The sequence below is a fragment of the Alligator mississippiensis genome, chromosome 4, assembly GCF_030867095.1.
Source record: "Alligator mississippiensis isolate rAllMis1 chromosome 4, rAllMis1, whole genome shotgun sequence".
Lineage (NCBI taxonomy): Eukaryota > Metazoa > Chordata > Crocodylia > Alligatoridae > Alligator > Alligator mississippiensis.
Window position 1 is genome coordinate 71,154,326 of NC_081827.1, and position 24,554 is coordinate 71,178,879.

Here is a 24,554-nt window from a genome sequence, read left to right on the forward strand (position 1 = left end):
CTGCCCAGCAGCCCTGGCCCTGGCCCTGGCCCCAGCCCCACATTCCACTCCCAGATGCTGCTCCCTTCCCACCCATGGCCCCATCCCCCAGCCCTTAGCCGAGTGTGCCCTGCATGTGGGGGTCCCAGCCCATTCTTCATGGTGGTGCCACCTGCCCACCCGCTGCATCCGAGGCCCCCAGTAGTGGGTGCAGGACAGATGGGCCAGGGTGCCCAGGCAGCAGGGCTGGGTCCAGCAGTGGTGGTACCAACACTGGCAGCATCAGCCTGAAGAAGCTGCCACCACCAGGGCTGCCAGAAAGCAGAGTGTGGCTGCTGCACCACCCCAGCCCTGCTGCACACCTGGGGCAGTGGAACCAACCATATGTGCCACAGATGGGGCTGCCTCCCATAGCTGGGCTGAGAGACATGCCATGGGCTGGATAAAATCCCTTGGTGAGCCAGATCTGGCCCACAGATCGTATTTTGCCCACCCCTGATTTAACTCATAAGATTGTAAACACCTTGCAGATTCTGTGTCATGCAACTTGTCCTACAGCATTAATCATAGTGGGATCTTAGTCCTGACTGATGTTCAAGGACCTACTGTAATATACTGGAAATAGAAAATTATAGTAAGTTTATCACCAAAGTTAGAGCCAGTTTAACCCTGCCTAATAGTTGAGCAGTTCAAGTATTTTAATCCCAGGCACATTTATATGAAGTAGAACATATTGCTTGTCAGCTATTAAAAATTTTAATTGCTTATAGTGATACCTCAATAACTGCTAGTCCAAATGCAATCCCCATAAGTATAATCATATGATCTTTGAGGTAATTGATTATCACAGTTCCACAAGTCTGAAAAACAAAAAGCAAAGATTAACTAAAAACAATACAAGGTTATTGGGAATTTGTTTTCTACAATAATTGGTTACATGGGAATACACTACCAGGAATTCCACCCTGTGTCAGAGAAGCTATTTTAAGTTTGTTTTATTTGTTACAGACAAACAAACACTGCAAATGTCCCCAGAACAAGAACCAATAGCCGGTCGTTGCTTTTCCAAATAATAAATATGTGAAGCTAGTAGGTGAATGTAAGATAGGGTAAAAATTCAAACTAAAAGACAGCATAGCAACATGTAATGCTTGTGCTATTTTTACTGCATTTTCTTTGTGGAACAAGCATATACTTTTATTTTCTCTTTATAATTGCTTTTTATTAGATAAGGGCCCAAGCTGCAAGATTCAGGTATAGAAGGGAATTTCAGTTTCCCAAACTGCCTTTTGAATTTGATATTCCAAATCACATCTATTATAGAGTGTCTGCAGACCTGCCAGGAGGCTGCTCTGATGCGCTGTAATTACAGTGCATTGGAGCAGACTCAATCACATATACTTTAGCATGCTAATAAGCACACCCGAATGCTAATATATGCTGATGTGAGTGTGTATATACCTTGGGCCCTTATCTATCTATCTATCTATCTATCTATCTATCTATCTATCTATCTATCTATCTATCTATCTATCTATCTATCTATCTATCTATCTATCTAATCTTTGGCTTTCCCTCAATATGAGGATGATGTCTGCCAGGGGACACCCCTGACAGGCCTGTGCTTGACATCTTTTAATATAGGGAAGCCAGTACGCAAGCGACAACCACACAAGCGTGACAGAAAGGAGCCCTGAACCCAGTGGCAAGGATGTCCAAGATAACCAGAGACCTCCATCCCACTGCAGCCCTTATCTACCTTCACAGCCACAGAGAACGAGCAGGTCCTCAAGTACACCTGTTCTGCTGTTGTGGTCTTCAGGAGTTTGGACCATGCCTAGTCTGGGACCTCACCTCACATCTGTTTACCAGGGGACACCCTACCAGGAGTACAACACTCCAGATGACATAGCTCTGAGCGTCATTGGAACACACAAACCTCTCCACCATGACAAGGTTATGGTCCAGTGAGAGGGTACACATACACATTTGGTTCAGTAAGGAAAAGCAAGGACAAAAGGGAAGAGGTGATATATTGTAAGTAAATGACATATACACTTGTCCTGAGCCCCAGCATGCAGTGGGAGATAGACCTGTTGACAGGCTCTGTGTAAGAAGAGTAAAAAACAAGAGTTGGGGTCCGCTACTAACCACCAAACCCCGGAGATAAGGTGGAGGATTTTTAGAATAACTAACAGAATCAGATAAAGCACAGCTCTTAGTGGTAATGGAAAACTTTAACTATCAAGACATTTGCAGGGAAATAATACAACATGACAGACTGTCCAACAAGTCCTTCACATCTGCTGGGGACAATTTTGATAGAGAAGATGATGAAAACAACCAGAGGTGAGGATCTTCTTATTTTAATTCAGATTGACAGGGAGAAATTGGTTGAAAATGAGAAGGTAGATAACAGCCTAGTTGCCAGTAACCATGAAATTATAGAGTTTGTGATTCTTAGGAATGGAAGAAGATTGAATACTAATATAAAGACAATGGCCATCAAGAAAGCTGACTTCAGTCAACACATAGAATTGTCAGGAAAATTTCAATGGGAAGCAAATCTAAGGATAAAAGGAATTCAGGAGAACTGGTGGTTTCTTAAAAAAAACAGTAAGGGCACAAGCACAAATTACCCCAATCTAAGGAATAAATGAAAACTGTAGTAAGGGACCAGTTTGGTTAAATTGTTAGCCCCCATGATTTGAAATTTGAGAAAAGAATCAAGAGAATATTGTAAACCACATCGAATTACTAGGGAAATAGCACAGCATGGGTATGTAGGAACAAAGTTAACAAAGCCAAGGCACAAAAAGAAATACAACTAGGAGGGGACATAAAAGGTAAGAAGGAAACATTAGATAAGTACATTAGCAGAAGAGAGAGACTAAGGAAAAAATTAGTCCTCCCCCAAGTGGGGAAGGAAAGGTAATAATGGCCAACACAAAGAAGGTTGAAGTATTTAATGTCTCTCTGTTTCAGTCTTCTCTAAAAGGGTTGCCTGGTGAAACACATTAATGGCCAAAAGTATAAAAATTAGGCTAGACTAGGGAGAACAGATTAGACACTACTTATCTATGTTAAATGTTTTCAAATTGGCTCAGTCTGAGGATATTCACTTTAGGGTACTTAGGGAACAGGCTGAAGCAATCTCAGAGCCATTAGCAATTATCTTTGGAGAATTTGTGGAGGGTAAGCGAGGCTCCAGAAGGCTGGAAAAGAGCAACAAAGTTTCTACCTTCACAAATGGGGGGGAAAGGAGGACCCAGGGAATAATAGAGCAATCAGCCTCACTTCAATTCCGTGAAAGAATTTACTTTATGACAGGGTAAATTTCTTTGTGAATAGGGAAGTAGTAGTACAGATGATATATCTTGACTTTAGTAACGCTTTTGCCATCTCATACAACATCTTCATAAACAAAGTAGCAAAATGGCTTGGATGATGGAATAAAGAGCACATGTACTTATTAAATTTCAGGTGACACCAAAGGAGTTGCAAGCACTTAATTTACTCCTGGGATAACCCCAAGGGGAACAGGATTAGCATGAAATCAAGTGATGATTTTGACAAGTTAGAAAAATGTTGGAAATTAGGATGTAATTTGATTACTCCAAAGTACCCCCAATTAGGCAGGAACAATTAGTTGCATTAACCGAAGACAGGAATTAACTGGCAAGACAGATGTTGTCTAGGATGTGGAACCAACTGCTGAGAGCCCAGAGAAGAGCAACAGAAATAATCAGGGGTCTAGAACTCAAGGTCTATGAGGAAGGAACTGGGTTCTTTAGTCTAGAGCAGGGGTATCAAGCATCTGGCATGTGGGCCAGATCTGGCCCATGGAGCCTGCCCTCAAGGCTCTGGGACTGCCCCTGGGTCTCAACAGACCCACATGGGGCACAGCCCCATGTAGCCCCTGTTCCTGCATGCATGACACACATGGTGCCCACCCCAGCAGCTCCTGGAATCTGCTGCGTGCAGGGCCTGTTTCAGCCAGCCTGGGACCTGTGCTGCACATGTCGCACTTGGGTCCCAGATTAGACACTACTTATTTATTTTAAAGGTTTTCAAATTGGCTCAGTCTGAGGAAATTCACTCCGGAGTACTTAGGGAACAAAATGAAGCAATCTCAGAGCCATTAGCAATTATCTTTTGGAGCGGATGCCACATGTGGTGGAATTGCCAAGTGGAGCAGATGCTGGTGTAATTCAGCCAGGTGGGCACCATGTGCAGCATGGCACCAGTTCTCGCCAGTCTGGGATCCACCTACACACCCCTGGCTGGACTCTAGCACATACAGCATCCATTCTGGACACTCTGGGGCCCATGTTATATGTAGCACAGGTTCCAAACTTCCTGGAGTGGGTGCCAGATCCAATGTGCTTGAGGAGGGTGTGGGGGGAAGAGAGGGGGTCTGTGGGCTCAATCCAGCCTGCAGACTGGCCCTCTGCCACCCATCCAGTTGTATGGGCTGGATGGGTTTTATACACCTGGTTTATAGGTGAGAAGACTGAGCAGAGATATGAAAACAGCTTTCAAATGTGTAAAACATTGCTGTAAAAAGGAAAGTTAGAAATGTCTACTGGAAATAGACAAGAAAAAGAAATGCAGATTTATAAAAAACTTTCTAACTCTAAATCACGTTGCAGTCTGACATACATTCAATCTGTAGGGAATCTATAGAATCTCCATGATTTAAGAATCTGTTATATAAACATTTCTGTCAGGATGCTTAGGTATGTCATAACCCAGTGAGTTTGGTGCCTCGGCACTATGGAATTTTCTTGACACACGAGAGCCTCTTGCACAGTGAGGGTTTTTTCTGCATAAAGAACCCGCGTGCAGGAGGGTGTTCCCGCCACTTTTGCAGCTGCTTTTGCAGGATGCATTTTCTCTTTGCAGCACGGAGGTGCACGGTACAAAGAGTTCCCGCCATTCGGATGTAAATTCGTGCCCCGCAATTGGCTAGTGCTAAATTATTCATACGTGGTGGCTGGTAATTGGCTTGCTGGCCGTTTAAAAACTAGCGCGACTTCCGCCCAAGTCGAAGAACTTTGAGCACGCTGCAGAGTGCCTCTTAGAGATCCGACTTGCGGCTAGCTGATCGATAGACTGATCACCTATCGATCCTTCTTCCCGTCGCCAAACGCAGTCCCAGACATTCCCTTTTCCCGCCGGCTTGAATTACAGACGAGTTTACTGGCATTGGCCTCGCCAGCTGGAGCAACTCACATTGTTGTCCAGACGACCGAACCGTTTCCGTCGCAGCCACCCGCGACGTAAGTAAAGTTTTTTGCAACCATTAAGGTTGTCAGCCTCTCTATTCACCAGCCTGCCCTGACGAACGGGTAAATTCTGAATCACCTCGAGTCGGTTCAGCCCAGCCGAGACAAGGTAGAGTAAAAGCTGGATCATTTGTATTGGGGCTGGGCAACCTATTTAATTCACAGCAAGTTGCAACATTAAGGATAAATCACTCATGGGTTTGCTGTGGCTTTTACTTAAAGGAGATGCATGCAGCTAGAGCATAGCAATGGTCCCATGCAGCTGATCAGGCAAGAAATGCCTTTTCAAATAAAAAAACACAAATGACTGGAACACCTTAGTAGACCTGCAAAATTACTGGTGTATAGACTCCTGGTTACTTCAGAAAGCAACGTGTTCAAGTCAGTGGGAGGTGGTTTGGAAACTAACCCTGTGAAGTATCTGTGTTCTGCTGTGACTGATACTGCTTTGGAGGAGAAGGTGGACTAGGTCATTCCCAAGATTCCTATTATCCGTGCTTCTGGAAGAATTCCACTCTTCAAACTTCAATTTAGGCTTATGGTTATGTAACTTTTTGGCCAAAAAGGTCATGATCACACTGAAATTATCCCAGAAGTAAATTAACCCTCGACAAAAATCAGAATAGCAAAATCTGACACTGGCTTTCTGTATTTGTAAATATCTAGGATCAAATGTGGACATTCATAGAAATCTGGATGTAGATAATAGCACATTTTGCACTACTGGCTTCCAAATACTGCAGATTTTTTTTGCTGATTTTCACCATTTTTCCTTTTTCAGTAAAACTAAGTTCCACACAAGAAGACAGATAAATATTGAAGTAAATTAACTAGATCTTTGCTGCTCATATGCCAATGTCTGAGGAACTTCTTTTTGTTACCTGTCACCATTTATTTTGTCTTGTTGATATAATTAAATGCTATACATTTTTCAGAAGTTGGGGGAAACTGTACTTTGAGTGTACTGCCAGGAAACCTATGGCCTATAACATTTCCTTCCCGCAGATATAATGGAGTGTGACCTTCTCTTAAAGAAAGAGATTAACAACACTGAAATACCTAACATTTAAAGTTTCATTCTTCAATATCCCAAAGTCCTTTAAACACAGGGTAAAGGCTAAGCAAACATGTTTACTAGAACTGAGCATTTTAGGCGGGGAGGATGGCTGGGCAGGGATAACAGATGAGCATTGCCTCATTGGCAATGTGACTGTAACTAAGATCAGTGTCTTAGCAACAGACGTTAGTTAAACACCCAGAACCTCCCACCTAGAATCCAATTGATCAGTCATGACCAGGGAACCCAGTCAGGCTGCAGAGATCTTTTGGGCACTGTGCAATGCCGCTGATGAAGGCACTGAAAGGATAGAGAGCAGCAGCCAAGAAACACACAAACTTCACAAGAGCTGAAAGAGAAAATACTGGCTAAGGAAAACAGTAAGAAAGCATCTCCTTTCTGAAAAATATCAGGGAATCTTTCACATCCAAGCAAAGCAGATATAATCTTAGTCTAAACCTTTCTTTAGAAGGTAATAATATCAGTCTTACCTTTTTATAAATATATTTTCTACCAAAACTCACGCAGAAATCAGTTTTTTCATAGCTCTGTGAACATTCACAAGCCTTAAGAGCCTGGGTATTAAAATTGGTCCCCCAGTCTTGTTGTCCACTCATCAAACCACAGCAGAGATTCTGTAAGAAAAAAGGAGATGGATACATCAAAAGAGAAGAGGAGTTACTGCAGAAAAAGGTCCTATATATCCCCTTAACATGAGAAAATTTTACCAAGTCTTAGATCTTAGATGCCTTTCATGTCCATGTACTGACATCTTCTACAATAATCACAATGGCTAGTTCAATCTAAGATTATGAAGATTTTCAGACTACAATCTGCAAAACCCAGTTACATGGCATAAGAGGAATGAATGCATCTGTCTTAATAAAGCATATGCCAATGCTGCATAGTTTACATTTCCAGAATCTTGTCTCTGCTCAGTAAATGTGTATGCTGTAAATAACAGACAGAACAACAGCCAAAATATTTCACGTGTAAAAAAGCCAAGCTGGAAAAAGAACATTTCAGACACATAAAATGTGTTATCTAGAAAAATAACCCCCTAGCAGACAATTAGCCCCTTAAAATAGAAAGGGGCTAAGCAGGCAAGGGTCCCATTTGGGGGTTGCAAAAACTAAACAAGGCGCAGTTTTGATTCAGATTCCATTTTACCAGAATCACCAAAGTTCAGGGTGCATGGAGGGTTTCACAAAACCTTGGGTTTAATACTTCTCTGTTTGTAAAGGGCAGCTGGAACCACTCATGTCATTTTGTATAGAAATGAAGGCCGAAGGACATAATAAAGCAATCTTGCTCTATTTAAAAATTAATATAATTGTTATGGGTTTTTCACTTTTCTAAAGAGATTCCTGACCCTTCCTGGAAACTGTTTATTATGTCAGCAGCAGTGAGCTAGCTCAGAAACATGAAGGGGCAGTGAACGTTGCCTAAATATAGTTTCTGTGTGCAATTCCACTAACACTAGCAGCAGTCTTAATAGGAGTCCTTAAGCCAATCCTCCCAAAATCATTGGCTAGTAGGGACCAGGAAAAAGTACACCCCGGCCCAATGAAAATAAATAACACCAGGCACCATTTACAACATGGTGAGAGCGCTGTACTTTAGTTGCTGTCCATGGAAGCTAAGGACATTGTGATTTTTTCAGCAACATTCAGGATTAGACTTGTATCAAATGTTCCACCTTCTACTGCTTTGAATGTGTGGTCTGAGAACAGAACTAAGCCCAGAAAAAAAAATCTGTCTTCTTCATCCTTTATTTCCCCCTCTTTTAAAATAAATTCTATTATTGAGGGACTCTCCAAATGAGGGAAAAATATTTAAAATATATGACAAATAGCGAATGTTCAAAAAGCAACTAACTCTTTGCTTATGGTTTATATTGTCCTTTAAGGATTTCCTCAGGCTCAGGAGTAATTTTGATTATCCACACTGATTGGTGGATAATTTTGAACAATAAAACTTGACGTGACAACCTTCCTCCTTCCTGTAGCTGTAATCAAGAGCAGGCAGTCTGCTTTTAAAGGATCCTGTCTGGTGGGTGATCTAGTGTCCTGTCTGGTGGCTGATGTTTGTAATGGGAAAACAGGATCTGTCGTTCCTTTAGTGCAAACAAAATTATATAGGTTGAATACAGAGGTTGGCCCCATGATTGATTTAGTTGTGGAGCCCAGCCAGATGTAGAGAACCTCATTTGCTATGGAGGCTTTAGTAGCATGGACACACTTCCCCAGGGAGCAGGGTCTGCCAGCTCTAAATTACCTCAGGGACCTGTAAAGTGATGACATCAGTCAGGGGAAGGAAAGGAGGGTAAGGATTAGTAGAGTTTGTCAAAATGCTGTCACCCTTTATTCTAAATCTGCATTAATAATATCACTATAAAAATGTCTGCCTTCTCTCAGAACCACATTGTGTTAACATTTCAGGATTACTTGGATCAATGATCATGCATCTGAGATAAGATGTCTGTGGCAGAAGGCCACCACTGTTTCTCCCCAAAAACTCTGCTCTGTGACAATTTGCTTAGGATGGGCCCAGCAGAGGATACACACCTTATCCTATCTCTTTAGGTAACCTGATCTGGATACATTCCTGAGAGAGGGGGGAAATCTGCTCCCTCTGCCTACATGACTGGCATCACATACCTGGGTGAGGGACTTGGGCTCCCTGGGGAGCTAGGAACTGCCAGTCTGTCCAGCAACTAGTGATACATTTCAAATTGGTTGGCTAACAGCCAACAGGTGCTGGCCTCCATTGGACCAGGTAAATGAAGTCATAAGTTAAGGACTGCCCAGGAGGAGGGGACAGCAGCCATGAGGAAGACTCAGAGAGAGAGAAGAGCTGGACCATCTGAAACTTGCTCTCTCTCTCAAAACTCATGATCAAGGAACTGCCTGCCTCCAGAGGGAATCTCCACCTGCCTCTGGATGATACTCATGAGTAAGCTACCTGAGCTAACTAGATATATAGCTTGCAGTAACTCAGATGTGTGATCAAAGGCTACCCAGCCATGCCAGTTTGCTCTATGGGATTTCTCTGATATTGCTGTACCCTGTACCCTATTCTAACCCTACCCCTTGTAACCAATAATGTTCTCCTTTGTACCTAGTGTGGGAGACTTATTGGGAATGGGTCTAGATTATGCATTGGGGTCCCCTTGGTTCGGCTGAATAAGGAAAACCACTACTTGTGCTTCCAACTGAGGGAAGCATCCCAAGTTCTTGAAGTGAATCAAGTACCCTCGAGGGCTACTAGTCCTGTGTTTCTCAGGGTGCGCAGAGCCAGAATCAAGCCCATCCCTGGGTGGTGGCAGTGTTACCCCCAGGCTAGCGGGTATACTTCAGGAAGGGGGTCGGCCAGACGTGAGGCGCCCCCAGGGATCTTGGAAGGTGGTTGGGCACAGTGAGGTGGGTGGCTCAACACAGGAGTGCCCCATACTGGCCCACCACAATGTCTAACTTCAGTTCAGATGTCTAATTTCAATCACATAAAATAGTATGCTTTAGCTCTTTCATTCTTTCTTGTGAAAGTCCTTGTTTATAAGAAATAGAAGTATTTTACCTAAAGCAAGCTACTCTAGATTCCATTCTTCTACACCACGCTGGTTGGAAAATAAGTTTTTCTGAAGGTCAAAAAAATTCAGGCATTATCTAAACAAGAAAGTGGTTACTGTCACTCAAACTAATATGGATGCCCCAGCTAAGATCTTCACACATAGAGAGCAACCAAAACATCTGAACATGAGAGGAGTTTTTAGACTGGGAATGTCTTTTGTTTAAAAAATAAAAATAAATGCCATATGTGTTATTCCCATCCCAAAGCAAATCAGAGATCCTTAGGTACTGAGTCCTTATTTAGGCAAATTGTGATTGCAATCCTGTGGGGCCCCAGATCAAGTTTAAACACAAATGGCACATCTACATGAGACGCTTTACTGTGCAGTACATTAATGTACTTTGCAGTAAAGTGTCACTGTCTACATGTGCATGGCGTTTACTGCACAGTAAATTAGTCTACTGAGCAGTTAGCTAGTGCCTGTAAATACAGGTACTAGATTAACCGTGCAGTAGTTACTGTGCAGTACCACTCATGTAGACACTGAATGGGAGCAAATTAGTGCTGGGACAGGGTCACACTCTGCTCCCCTGCCCCTCCCTCCCCACCCCTTCCCAGCACGGTGTAGCACCTGGCTTCACACAAGAGCTGGGAACAAGCAGTGCTAGGACTGGGGAGCTCTCTGTTTCCCTGCTCAGCTGGGAGCTCACTAGCAGCTGTCCCACAGAGGGATAACTGTCCCACTCCTGTGGAAACCCTACCTAGGAAATCCCTGTCCAGCTCACGGGCAGGTGCCTCAGGAGTGGGACAGCTCCTGGCCAGCCCCCTACTGGATGGGGAATCCCTGCCCAGCTGGCAGCTAGCCAGCAGGTGCCCCAGAAGTGGGACAGTTCCCAGCCAGCTCCCTGCTGGAATAGGGAAGACCCACTGGGCACAGGGCTCACTGGCAGCTGCAGAGGGCTGCGAGAGCTCTTCTACCTCAAGTAGCAGCTGTATCCCAGCCCTGTGTGCATCAGGACCCCTCCCAATGTGCATGGGGCCAGAAGACAGCTTTTGCTGCAGCTAGCAGAGCTCCCCCTAGCTACTACAAGGGGGGCAGAGCAGGGCAGGAGCAGCCCTGTACTGGGCTGCTCCCATTGGGAGCAGATTTGCTCCGAACAGGGTGCACACGTAGATGTATTCCCAGGGAAGGATTACTTCACAGTAAAATACTGCATTATCACATTAATAGCTTGTGTACATAGACGGTTGCAGCAGAATCACATCTGCCTTAAGGATGAGTCCCCTTTCTCATATAGGTAGCATAAATGGCAATCTTCATGCATCCATGACTAAATTGAACCTGTTGAGCTAATACAATCTACTAGCACAACCAGACTTTTGCAAGGTTAGCAGATCCAGCAACAGATTAGGTATTCATAATGATCAATAGAGATAGGCCCAACATGTCAATTTTGGTTCTGTCTCTGAATTTCCAGTTTTGACCAAATGATTCATTGAGACTAGCAGTTTGGTTTACTCAGAGTGACAAGTTTTAAATCTGGGCTCAAATCCAAACTGCACAAAGTATAAACACACACAAATCCAGGATTTGATCGCCAGTGGCCTATATTAATTTTTACCTATAATAAACACAAAAGCTACAAAGTAAATTTGAAGGGTATGTAAACAAAACCTCTGAGTCTTCCAAACTGTGCCAACTTTTTAAACTCAATAGCAGTACAGAAAGTTGAGGTTATGTGGCCTTCAGGAAGGGTCTTGCAAAGAATAGGTGCAGACCTTGTAACTCACTTGGCTGAACAAAAGAAACGTATATTGCTTAACTTCTATGTTACTTACAAGAATTAGTGGGTGGGTAACAGGGAGCCAGGGGGCTTCTATTTCTTTAAAAGGAAGCTGTAGAATGCTGAGCTGACTGTGTAGGAGCTGGCAGCTTGGGAGCAGGCTGCATAGTAGGGAGCTGGCTTCCAGCAAACAAGCAAAATAGTAGCCACTCAGAAGAGGTCATCCCTGGGACAAGGAATTCACTTAGGAAAGAGCTGCAGAACAGCAGAGTGTGTCAGGGCAGGCATCTGGATAGCATAGAAGGAAAGAGCTGCAGGCAGCTAAATAGCAGGTAACTGTGACAAGGCAGGCAGCAAGGAAATGCTGTTGCCTAAGCAATGAGCTGCCCAGCAGGGTAAAGAGCCACACCTGTGGCCAGCTCAGAGAAGTCACCTGGCTGGAAGGGGGGTTGGTTTATGGAGCATTTAAACCTAGGGCCTGATTCAGGGTGAATCTGGCCCTGCAGGTGGCAGGGTAAAGAGCTCCTGCTGGCTAAAATTGCAGAGGAGTGCATGGTTGATAGATGAGCTACCTGGAACTACCAGTAAGATTGAGTGCTCAAAGGGGATACAACCCAGATAGGCGGAAGCCTTGTGATACAGCCAGCGAGGTGGGATTTATTGTTGGACCCAGTCCAGGGATAGTTTATGTTATTGTGGGCTTACTCTTTTGTTGCAGTTTAGTCCCGTGGTTTGGGTGGGACTACTGGGGAGGCAGAGGTCCTAGCAGTGCCCTGAGCAGAGTGGAGATAGGGCCAGTGGACTCAGGGCTCAGAGCAGGGCAGAGACAAAGCTAGGAGTGCCAGAGCCTGAGGTAGGGTGGAGATAGGGCCAGGGGTCCAGTGCTTAATAGGGGCACTAAGGCCAGTGCACAACCCCTAGGGGGGCGATAGCAGGCCTAGAGAACTGGACCATGAGTCCAAAGGGGAGCAATAGTGGGCCTGAGGCCAAGAGGGCCAGAACCAAAGCCTGGAAATCCAGGATAGGTGGAAGTCAGACTGAGGGCTGGAGCCCAGAAGCCTGGCCCAGTGTAGTGGAATGAGGCAAGACAGTCCAGCTAGAGAAAACGGGTGGTCGACCATAAAAGCCAAGGTCCTGACAAGGGAACAGAGGCTTGAGATGGCCTGATATTGACTTGGGGCAAAGTGTTCCACCTAAGTGATGACTACTAACACATGTGAGACATAGGTGTGGTTGTAGGGGAGGTCAGAGATCATGGAAATAGCCCTTTAGGTGATTAGTATGCTGGAGCACTGATGGGTTAGGGGGGCCACCTAGTGCCTGAGGGGCTGGTTTGAGAGCAGTGAGGTCCAGGAGCATGGATGATGCCTCCCCATGGAACCTGCACATTTCCATCAATTAACTAACTACAATAAGGTGTAGCAGGAAAGAAGGAAGGAAGGAGACCCAGGGAGCCAGAGCAGGTGCAGGAGCTGCACAGTTACCAGGAGATGTTACGGCCACCCCTGGGGCCTGATGTTGTTACAGGGTAGTTTTTGAAACTTCATGTCACACTGTTTGGTTTAAAAAGCTGACAATTTCTGTAAGCACACCAAAGAATTTACAACCAATGAAATAAACTTACTGGGTTATGGAGTTCAAACAAATGAAATTTAAATTCTTTGAACTAGGACATTTTATTTATGGAGATTACCTACATAACCTCTAGCCTTTGTAAATTCACAAGACCCTTAGAGGATTTACAAACTTTATATAGAGCTTTGAAGTTTAAATATTAATAGCTAATAACTTCAGAATTAATCTTCCAATCTTCTAAAGTACAGTCCAATGCATAAGCTGTCAGTAAAAACCAACAGATAAAAGAAACTTGGAGTTTCCACACACATGATATGATATTGCTAAAAAAGTTAGATTACTTTCCCCAAGCCACTTTTCTTTAAATGCTCATATATCAAAAATGATATGTCCAGCCATGTGCTGTGATAATAACATGAGAGGTATAAACATACAGATATCAAACATCCAAAAAATGTTCCCCTTAAAAAAGACTTTCAGATCATAAAGGACATGCCATAATTAATAAAAATAATTCACTGAGGGTTGAAGTGAAAGAGGCCCTAAGCAGAGGGAGAGGAAGGCATATGTGAACGCACAGCAGATTTACAGAACCCTTACCTTTAGTTCATACATACATTTCTGCCCCATAATCACTACAGAGAAGAACTTCATGGCACAGAAGGAAATCAACAGTTCTACGGCATTTGTGTCATTCTATGCCTCTTCCAAGATGACACTCAATTCAGTGGCAGTAAAGTCATAAAACAGGGATTAGTACTGCAACAAATGCTATTAACTGGATGGATAAAGACAACCCCTGCCCTTTATCGCATTTTAATTACCTCTTGTTCAAACTTCTGGAAGTTCATTTGAAATGTTTGATACTGTTGTTCAGTACTTTGCAACTGCTTTGCTGTTTCCAACAGAGTCTGGTTAACAACCACATCAATCTGGAAATCCAAATAATATCATAATATTAATCTATACTGTAAAGCTAAATTTTTGGGAAGAATTCATTGAATGCAGTAGAACCAAACAATACCTTAGATCTATACACTGCTCCCAAAATACCTGCTGTGATCTGAAGGATCAGGATCAAAAGCAGTCCAATAAAGAACTAGGAGAAAAGCAAAAAAAAAAATTAGTATATTTACCAGCAAAAGACTATTTAGTCTAGTCTCTGGTCACAAGCTATCATGTACATGAATAGAAACTGGTATAGTAAATTTACATCTGATTAGAGCTGATCAGATGATTCATCCTGACTCTGGGACAGAGTGGGTGTGTCTACATGAGATGCTTAATGCCCATTACACTAATTCTACTGCACATTAGTGCAGCTGGCAAAAACTTTGCTAATGTGCAATAGAGTAATCCAATGGGCATTAAGCGTCACACAAAAAGTGTTCATTTGCACTAATGCACAGTAGTGCTGATTAAGGTGCATTAAATTAGTACCTGTTATTACAGGTACTGAACTTAATGCACTGTAATTATGGTACATTAATGAACATGTAGGCATGCCCAGTTTATCTTTTTGCTGTGTGCTAATGCTCTTGGCCCACTTAGATGGTGCTGTGAATGTGCCTCATCCTATATGGAACACCAGGAGATTTTGAGTCTCTGGCAGATACAATATCTCCTAGGGCTGCTAAATTCATATGGGAACTGCATTCTCTGGTCCCACCATGGACATAGTATATGTTGCTTATCTCCCTAGCAGAAATGTTTTGCGTGGCATCATGTATGGCAAATGGTTTAAATATCTAATCTGCATTTTTGCACCCCCACATATATACCTCAGTTTGTGACTAATACACTGTCCACCTAGAAAGGTTGGGTAAGTTGTGGAGAAACTATGGCTGGGGCTTACCCTGGGGGCAAGCCATTTGGCTGGTTAGGGTATGGGAAGATGGAAGAAACCTGACAGAAACAAGATGATGTGAGTTGGTTGAGAAGGAAGTTGGGGACTGGAGAAAGACTATGTGGACCCAGTACTGGGTCCCTTTACCTTTTGTTCCCGCTGTTGCTGAGAGTGGCATAATAAGCAGAGTTGATGACAAAGGCAAACCCTGTGGGGAGGGGCATACAGTTCATGGCAGGGGGGACACAGCACCTTGGTTCTGAGAGCAGGAGGGGAGGGCAGCAGTCTTACCCATGCTGGGAACATCCAAACAGTCCCCAGCTGAGCTGCTGCTGCTACCCCACATGCTGTGCCTGCCCCGGCTGTTGCCTTTAACAGTGGCAGCAGCAGTAGCCAGGGACTGTTTCAGAGTTCCTGGCATTACAATGTTCTCAGGGCATGGACTCTGTGGACAGACAAGCATGGCCATGAGGTGTATACTGCTGCAAATATATCTGCAGCACCATATCAACACAATCAGCTGTTCTCTACACTGCAAGGTAGCAGCATGGAGGGATAAGGAGGGGTTTGACCCTGGGAGAACCCAGGGTCAAAAAAAATGTGAGCAGTACACACAGGGGCAGCATGTGCTGCCCAAAATCAAAACCTGGCCATCCGGAGCCACACTCTGGCTGCCAACCAGGCTCCAAGCAGCAAATCACTGCTGCTGCAGCCCCAGAAGGCTCCCAGAACTCCACATAAAGCTGCTGGGGCCAGTCCAGTGCTGGCCCCAGCCTCCCCTGTCTCCCCTGGGCTAAACTGCTGCATGCCAGAGTATACGTGGCACAGGTGTTCCCCAGAGACAAGTAGCAGAGGCACTAGGTGAGCCACTCCTTCTTCTTCCTGGGGAAATAAATGTCCATATTCATGTGGACATGGCCTGTGAGGGAGTGATTTTGGCACCTCTTCCTAACTTGGCACCTGGGGCTGGTGCCTCTTTCACTCACCCTTAGTTATACTGCTGGTTGCTGCCACTAACTTCTTCTGTGCTGGGGTCCAGCATAAAGAAAACCACAAAGGACTGCTTTTGTGGGAGGCCACTGAGTAGCTGTAAGGTTCCAGTGGATACATTGCTAGATATGACATTGCTAAAAAAGTTAGGGAACTTTCTCCAAACTGTTTTTCTTTAAATGGTCATGTCTCAAAAATGCTGTGTTCAATATTTGGGAACCCAACCCTAACCCCTGAACTTACTTATGGGAGCTGCCTTTTCAGACAGTGATACAGGGAAAGGCACCACTCTGTGTGTGAGAGAGACAGAGCTAGAGTACAGAAAACACTTAGGTCACATACAGACATTCAATTTTACAAGGCTATAGAAGTTGTCACTCCCATAAGAGTGCTCCTGGAAGAGCAAAATCTCTACATGCTGGGCATCTCTCAGAAGAGAACAGTCCTCCAGCATTCCCCCTCCCCGGAAACAGTATATCACTTGCTGGCCTTTGCTGCTCCTGCAAGGAGCAGAACATGCCCCCTTCACAATCCCTACATTGTACTGGAGGGAAACACAGGCTGACTATGGGCAGTCTGGGGCAGCCAATCAGGGTTGCCCTGTGCAGTGCTACCATCTGTCACCAGGCAGGCAGAGGGAGACTGCAGAGCACGCTGAGATGTGTGCACAGGAAGAGCTCCTGGCTGTACAGTGTCAGCATTGCAAAGTCTCTGCTATTCAGAGCATCAGCATTCAAATATCTCTACATGTGACTCTGTGTAAGTTTCTCTACCAGGAGAACAAAACTGGAAGAATTCTCCCATATTATTTTATTATGTGTACACAGCCCATGTCACAATCATTTGATCAAACAAATGTACCCCAAGCTACAATCAGCATAATTTGCAAGGCACTTTTTCACTGACTGACTTTGGCTTGAAAATCTGAGAGGAAGGTCTTCCTTTCTGTGCACCTACCAAGAGCAACATGCACTGGCTTTCCTTTACAGCACCACAGCAGCCCAGGAAACCAAGGACCATAATGATGGAGCCCACTGCTATCAGTAGATCGACGCCTGCAAAGAGGCTATTATCTATATTGAGATCCTGTGAAGAGAGGGACAAAAACTCAGGTATCAGAAAACCCTTCCAAAAAAAAAAAAAAAGAGAGAGAAAATTATTAGATAACCTAATCCACTCCTTCCCCAAAAGAGACAGTGAATTTGTATTCAAGGAAAAGGCAAATGAAAGAAATGTGCATAATGATGCATATAAATAAAGCAATCAAGGTACTATTCTCTCTCATGCAAAAGTCCTCAAATAAGCCATATTTTGAAGGTTTCAGTGGGTCATTGTCTTTGTTCTGACCTTCTACACAGGGTCAATTTCACCCTCAGTGAATAAACAAATATCTCCTGTCTTAAAACTATTATTCATTCTGTTTTCAGCCAGTGAAGCTTTGTTTTTAGCGTGAGTAGCAAAATTGATCATCTGGAAAAATTCTTCCATGTTCATATTAATCTAATGGTGAAAGAAAGCTCTTTGTTGTGACCCATAAGTGCATTCTACTACTGCTCCTATGACAGCGCTCTTCAGAATAGAACTGGGTGCATTGGAAAGAAACATAGGGTATATTTCCAAAGCTGATTTTTTTTTAAGCTGGTCCTCCAGTACTATCCTAAGGGAAGAGGTCTGCATTTTCATATATATGATATTTAACCAAGCAATTGCTAAAGTTCAACATAATTATAGCAAATTATTCAGTTCCCAAGGGCATGAGTACGGCCTTAGCCCAAACTGAGAAAAATCTTCAAAGAATATTTTCCTATGTGGCTGTTGGCAAGATTAGTACAAAAGTCTGGAAGGGGTCCCATTTATCTTCTGATGGAAATAGCAAAGGTATATAGACAATACAGGAATGCACTGTTCCTTCCTTTTCCAAGTTGAACCAAATCTCTTGATCTTTACTCTTAGAGAATTCTATTCATCTAGCGCCAAGTCCTGAAGTCCTTGCTCAGTTATTGCTCAGGCAGATTATACATGGACCCTGAACAGAAGCTTTGCCTGAATGAAAACTGTAACAAGTAGGTAAGGACATCAAGATCTGTCTCCAAATTTTATTTCTAAAAGACCAGCTAAAAAGATTTTGCTGCTTCAAACTAGATGTTCAATTCAGAGAAACAGGTCAGCACGTGCTTTAATTCCTAAGTATAAATGTTTTCCTGAGTCAAGACCTTATAGAACGTGGTTATAGTTATTGTGTCCCCAGCTATGGAAGATCATCTGAGGAAGTGATCAGCCAACTAAGCAAGTGTGACAACTTGAGTCTCTATAAAATGAGACAAAACTTCAACATTTTTATGTAAAAAAGAAGGTCAAAGGTAGGGACATATTCCCATATCCTTACCACCAAGGGAATATATACAAATTATGGGCAGAATTTATATACCTAAGGAATCTCCATTTTAAGTTGCTAGTTAATTCTTTCAGGTCTTTATATCCACTGGTAAAAGTGGAGAATTCACTCTGAGACTGATTTGATACTACACAGACATCACCCAGTGATAGAAAATCTATCAAACTAAAGACCGGGGGGGTTGTTTTTTTGTTTTGTTTTGTTTTTTATGGGGAAAAATATTGATCAAAAACATAATTTCCTTTGACTAGTAAGAAATGTGCCCTGTCTCATGGTATGGCAACAGAATGGTAATCAGAAGCATTGGTGCTTAATAAGCCCCACAGGATCAACAGAGACACTGCAAAAATACATATTTCCATGGCATGGACAACCATGTTTTACTTCCAGAACCAGGAATAATTTTGAGAACAAAGTGGCTTACATAAATTTTCAAAGTTATTCATTTCCCCATGGCCCAAGACCATGTATGAATGAACAGAGTTGTGTTACTGAAACATTTTTCACCTTCTTATGGTATGTAGTCAAATAGAGAAATGTAGAGAGTATATATCAGCTTTTCATCAGTGAACCCATCCTCTCTCTGGAACTAGCATCTCTATAGGCAAGTGGCAGAGCCCCCATGAGAACGATGCTAGTTGAGCTGAGGTTACAAACAGATGTCACATATTTCCTGAAACACATTATTTTAATCCAAGACAATACAACGGTTCAGATGTCTGTGTCCATTGTCTCAAAACAAACCCTAAAGAGGTTCATAGGATAAAAATTGCTAACAGTTTGTCCCAGGGCATCACCAAGTGCACCTGAACAGAAGTCCCAAGATTGTATCATTGAATCAATGATAAAAAGCAGCAGTTCATTTAGCCTCTCACTAAACCCTAAATAGAAGGGCAATGCGTATACTGTAAAATCTTTGTTATCTGGCATCCCCAGAGTAAGGGGATTGCCGGTTATGTAAAAATCCCAGTTATCTGAAATAACCCAGCAGGGGTTTTCAGATAATGCAGAGCAGGGGAGAGGGGGAGGCTGCACATGGAGTGGGGGGTGGCAGCAGCTACACGTGGAGAAACAGCAGCACAGGTGGTGGGTGAACGCAGTGGCAATTATGTGCAAGCTCCAGCCGAACCGGAAGTTCCAGTTAATAGAATTTCTGGTTGCTTAAATGCTGGATAACAAAGAGTTTACTGTATATGCCAATCCTGGGACACGCATATTTTTAAAGTTCTTTTAGAAACAAAGGAAATAATTTATGCTTTATGTAAAAGCTAAAATTTCTAATGAAATAAACTACTGTACTGCTAAAGAGGAATTAGAACAAGTATCCATTGGAAAAAATGCAAGTGTCCTTGAGTATAATTAACTCTCTTTCTGAAAAACACCTCCTTCAAACAATGATCTGATCTTAAAAGAGTCTAGTAGTTATCTAGGTCCTGATCATTCTGTAAAATTAAAATCAGTGTCACAACTCATTTACTTCAGTGGGAACAAGAACAGGACCATGATTTTTATAAATGAACTTAATGGCTTTGTCCCAAACCCTGGAAAACTATAAAACAGTACCACCAAAAGAAATGTAATATGCAGTCAGCTCTAAAATAGTTGTATTCATTATTCCTGACCACCTGCATTGATCCTTCTAGCGTAATTTTATAAATCATAACTTGGTTACTCTGCAGACACAGAAATCACCTCATTGACTGGACTGAAGAGTCTGGGAGACAAAAGCAGAAAAAGAGTGTCTCTATGGCTGACGCAGTGCTTTGACATTTTCATGGTGAGGAAAAAAAGAGGGGTGTTGTAGGGCAGAATATAGTTACCTCCTGAGCATCTTTGCTTACACGTATCCATATGGAGACACCCAAAATAATACAGCCACACACCTATGGGGAAAGAGAAAACAGATCAACAGTCTCAAAATAAAGTTCAATATCAAACTGTACCAGATGCCTGCAAAGCTGTTGAAACTGTCTGGCAAAGTGATGGAAGCATCAATGAAAGCAATCCAGGACCCAGATTTACAGCCAGAAAGCCTCATATGGATAGTTAAATCCTAACTGCCAGAGAAACTCACATTTCTGTGATGATTTATGTATGTAGCTTGGGAATCTGTGGGATGAGATGGCTGATATAAATCTTTATCATATGTAGAGAGAATAATATATTCCATAACTACAAGGAACATTGCTGCACATCTCACAGCAATAGGATACTTGAAATTTCAAATGCAGAACTGGGTGGAAATTTTCTTTTTTTTCTCATATAAATTTTCTTACCCTGAGAACAGTAAATCTCTAGAATTTCCTACTCCCCTAGTGAAAGCCACAGGAGGAGATCTAGCTATGATACTGATATCATTCCAATTGCTGTAGGGGCTCAGAGCCTTTTTCATGTATTCATCCTTACAAATAGCTGGTAAACTAAGGAAGCTATATAATCTCATTTCACTGTTTACAGAGAAGTTAATATTTTCATAGTTTCATAGATGCTAGGATCAGAAGGGACCTGAGCAGATCATCCAGTCTGACCCCCTGCCATGGGCAGAAAAGAATGCTGGGGTCAAATGACCCCGGCAAGGTGTCTATGTAGTCTCCTTTTGAAGACCCCCAGGGTAGGAGCCAGCACCACTTCCCTTGGAAGTTAGTTCCAGATCCTAGCCACCCTGACTGTGAAGTAGTGCTTCTTGATGTCTAGCCTGAATCTACTCTCCATCAGCTTATGGCTGTTATTCCTTGTTACTCCCAGTAGTGCTTGGGGGAACAGGGACTCTCCCATTGCCTGCTTGTCTCCCTTGGCAAGTTTACAGATGGCCACCAGATCCCCTCTCAGCTTTCTCTTGTGGAGGCTGAACAGGTTCAGGTCTTGTAGCCTCTCCTCGTAGGGCTTGCCCTGCTGACCCCAATCATGAGAGTGGCCCTCCTCTGGACCCTCTCAATGCTGTCCACATCCCTCCTGAAGTGTGGTGCCCAGAACTGGATGTGGTACTCCAACTGGGGCCTGACCAATGTCACATAGAGGGGGAGGATCACCTCCTTGGACCTGCTTGTGAAGCATCTGTGGATGCATGACAAGGTGTGGTTAGCCTTCCTGACCATGTCCCCACATTGCTGTTCCATGTTCATCTTGGAATCAATAACAACTCCAAGATCCTTTTCTGCCTCTGTGCTGACAAGAAGGGAGTTCCCCAGCCTGTAGGTGCATTGCTGGTTCTTTGTCCCTAGGTGCATTACCTTGTACTTGTCAGTATTGAATCTCATCTTATACTCATCCGCCCACCCCTGTAACCTGTTGAGATCTAGTTGTAGCCTGTCCCTCTCTTCTAGTGTGCCCACTTCTCGCCACATCTTAGTGTCATCTGTGAACTTGAACAAGGTGCTTTTCACCCCCTTGTCCAAGTCACTGATGAAGATGTTGAACAGTGGAGGCCCAAGGACCGAGCCCTGGGGAACACCACTGCCTACATCCCTTCAGGTCGAATATGACCCATCCACCACCACTGTCTGCAGCCCTCCAGCCAATTAGTGACCCATCTGACTGTGTAGGCATTGACACCACAGTCGCCTAATTTTTTAATGAGAATGGGGTGAGAGACAGTGTTAAAGGCTTTCCTAAAGTCCAGAAAGACTACATCCACCGCAACACCTATGTCCAAGGATTTTGTGACCTGGTCATGGAACGCAAATAAGTTGGTCAGAAGGGACCTGCCCCTAATGAACCTGTGTTGATTGCCCCTGAGCATAATCTCCCCTGCCCGTTCCTCACAGATGTGCTCTTGGATAATTTTCTCAAAGAGCTTTCCCAGGACCGAAGTAAGACTAACGGGCCTGTAGTTTCCTGCATCTTCTTTCCTCCCTTTTTTGAAAATGGGGACCACATTGGCCCTTTTTCAGTCCTCTGGTACCTTGCCAGAGTATCACGAGTGCTGGTAAAGCTGTGCCAGTGGTCCCGCATGGGGGGGACACACTTAAAGTCACACTTAAAGTGACACAGAATGTCTATGCTAGAGAAAAATCTGGAAACTGGGTTTCCAAATTCTAGGCAAGTACTTTAATCACTAGAGCCTACAATCTTCATAAAAGCATGGGGAACAATATAAAGCAAGTACTGCATTGCAAGCAACATCATATTCTACTCTCTATGTTCGCCTCAACTTCAGAGGTAGCAGTTTTAATTTTTTCATTTTCTGATGACATTGGATGGGTCTCATGAGGAATACGTTACCTGTGAACCAGTGATTGGTGACCAAGAAATTACACCTTAATTCCTCTTGTAAAAAAAATAAAAGATCCAGGTGCTAGGTGATGTTCCTCATGTATTGCTACTGAATCATTCTGTTGCCAGCTATATTTGTGAGGATCCTCACATAGCATTCTTATTGACCTTTGCAAGGCAGAGAAACAATCTTTTATGCAAGTCTGGAGGATCATAAGGGCCTGCGTGGAACTTAGCTAACCTTCAGGAGTCAATGACCACCTACAAGAAGGTGCTGAAACACTTCTCTTCCCCTTGGTCCTTGGTAATGTGTCTCCAAATTGCAATGCCAGGGATTCGTTTGAGAACAGTATCCCCATAGATGGATGGATGGACCTCCCAGACTGCATGTTCTTTTCAAAAGAAGTACTGTGAAACCAGACGGGATTATTATCCATCTACCACCACCAGGAAGGCACTAATCCACTCCTTCTCCTTGGTGAATTAGTGCCCTTCTGTTGGTGGTAGATAGGAATAGGAATGCACTGTTCTTTCCTTTTCTAAGTCAGACTAAATCTTTTGCTGAAACTGTCTGGCAAAGTGATGGAATTACCCCATAAATGCCTTCTGCCCTGGGAAGGAGTTTAAGTGGAGACAGACCAAAATCTGAGCAGGAATTCAGGATCTGGCCCTAAGTGCATTCATCCACAAGTTTTTTTTTAAACGTTGCAGTGTTTGAATCACTACAATGACTGCATGCAATCTTGGTGAGATCCAAAGTTCCTGGAATAATAGCAGTTTTGTATATCAGACAGGGTGCACAGTATCAAACTGCAGATAGTTGAAATAATTTATCCAAACCAGCCTCACAGAACTGCCATAAAGTATCACGCTCAGATTGTCTGGATGAATGATTGACAGATAGTCAAAGGGCCCAGGTCTCCTTTTACTGTTTAAAAGATAGTTACATGTTTTCTTTGAATAACCAGACCTAAAGAACACCACCCTACTGGAAGAATAAGGGCTGGTGGGAGAGGACTTGAGAGGAATAAGAGCTATACTTTGCCACTCTTTCTCAAGTTCAGAACTATTGTGCAGTATGCAATTAGTACTCAACTGCTATTAGGGTAGTAGAATGATCCTAATTTTTGCTTATATGGCCTTTTCAAGAAGACTGTCAACTCATGGACATTCAAAAATTAATTTGTTATTCTTTTTGTGCAATTTTACTTACAAAAACTTCACCCACTAAACTACCTGGTGCAACACTCAGCCTGAAATCCCATAATGAGTGAAGCAGATTATTTAATATGGAACATGGCCAAAACTCAAACATGAGCACTATGCTTTTTTTAGTGCTAAGTAAAGCTCTTGTAAGTACATTACAAAAAATGTTCATCACAAAAAGCTGCATTATTGACCACAGCTATATCATGTTAGCAAATTTTAACCAGAACTACCAGTGAAATCAATGGGGATTTTTGCTTAGCAACTGATATATTGTATGGTCCCATGCTGGTTTTGTTCAGTGCCACTGAGTAAAATATCTGATCATATACAAACCCCACAGGCTTCAAGCCAAAAGTAAATGAAACTATACTTGTGAAGAGAATTTTGCTACTCTGATATTAATTTTATAATTACTTTAAAGAAAACTGAGTAATAAAGCAAATGTTTAGGAGTGGATGTAAACAGATTGTCTTTTTCATGAGTACTTTTGTCGTTTTGTATTTCTCCATTCTAAAACAGAAATTACCAGAAATTACCTGAAAAAAATTATTCTGGACCAAAATGTTTCCTTTCGCTATCATCTATTTTTTATTCTACGATATATTTGATTTTTTTCTCATTTGAAATGTTGCATTAAAATGAAAAGTTA

At 43.0% G+C, this 24,554-nt stretch overlaps 1 protein-coding gene across 2 annotated transcripts in view; it reads right to left on the reverse strand.

Moving 5' to 3' along the window:
• The window catches only part of TSPAN8 (tetraspanin 8), a 38,601-nt gene that overhangs the window by 5,588 nt on the left and 8,459 nt on the right, over positions 1 to 24,554 (reverse strand). The window contains exons 2-7 of one of the 2 annotated variants that reach the window (XM_006273809.4): positions 20,305 to 20,367; positions 17,047 to 17,175; positions 14,278 to 14,352; positions 14,078 to 14,185; positions 6,816 to 6,959; positions 756 to 839 (exon numbers count right to left, since the gene is read on the reverse strand). In XM_006273809.4, coding sequence (XP_006273871.1) covers positions 756 to 839; positions 6,816 to 6,959; positions 14,078 to 14,185; positions 14,278 to 14,352; positions 17,047 to 17,175; positions 20,305 to 20,367 — 603 coding nt within the window. The remainder of the gene's footprint in view (positions 1 to 755; positions 840 to 6,815; positions 6,960 to 14,077; positions 14,186 to 14,277; positions 14,353 to 17,046; positions 17,176 to 20,304; positions 20,368 to 24,554) is intronic. The other variant, XM_014595920.3, reaches the window with a different exon arrangement.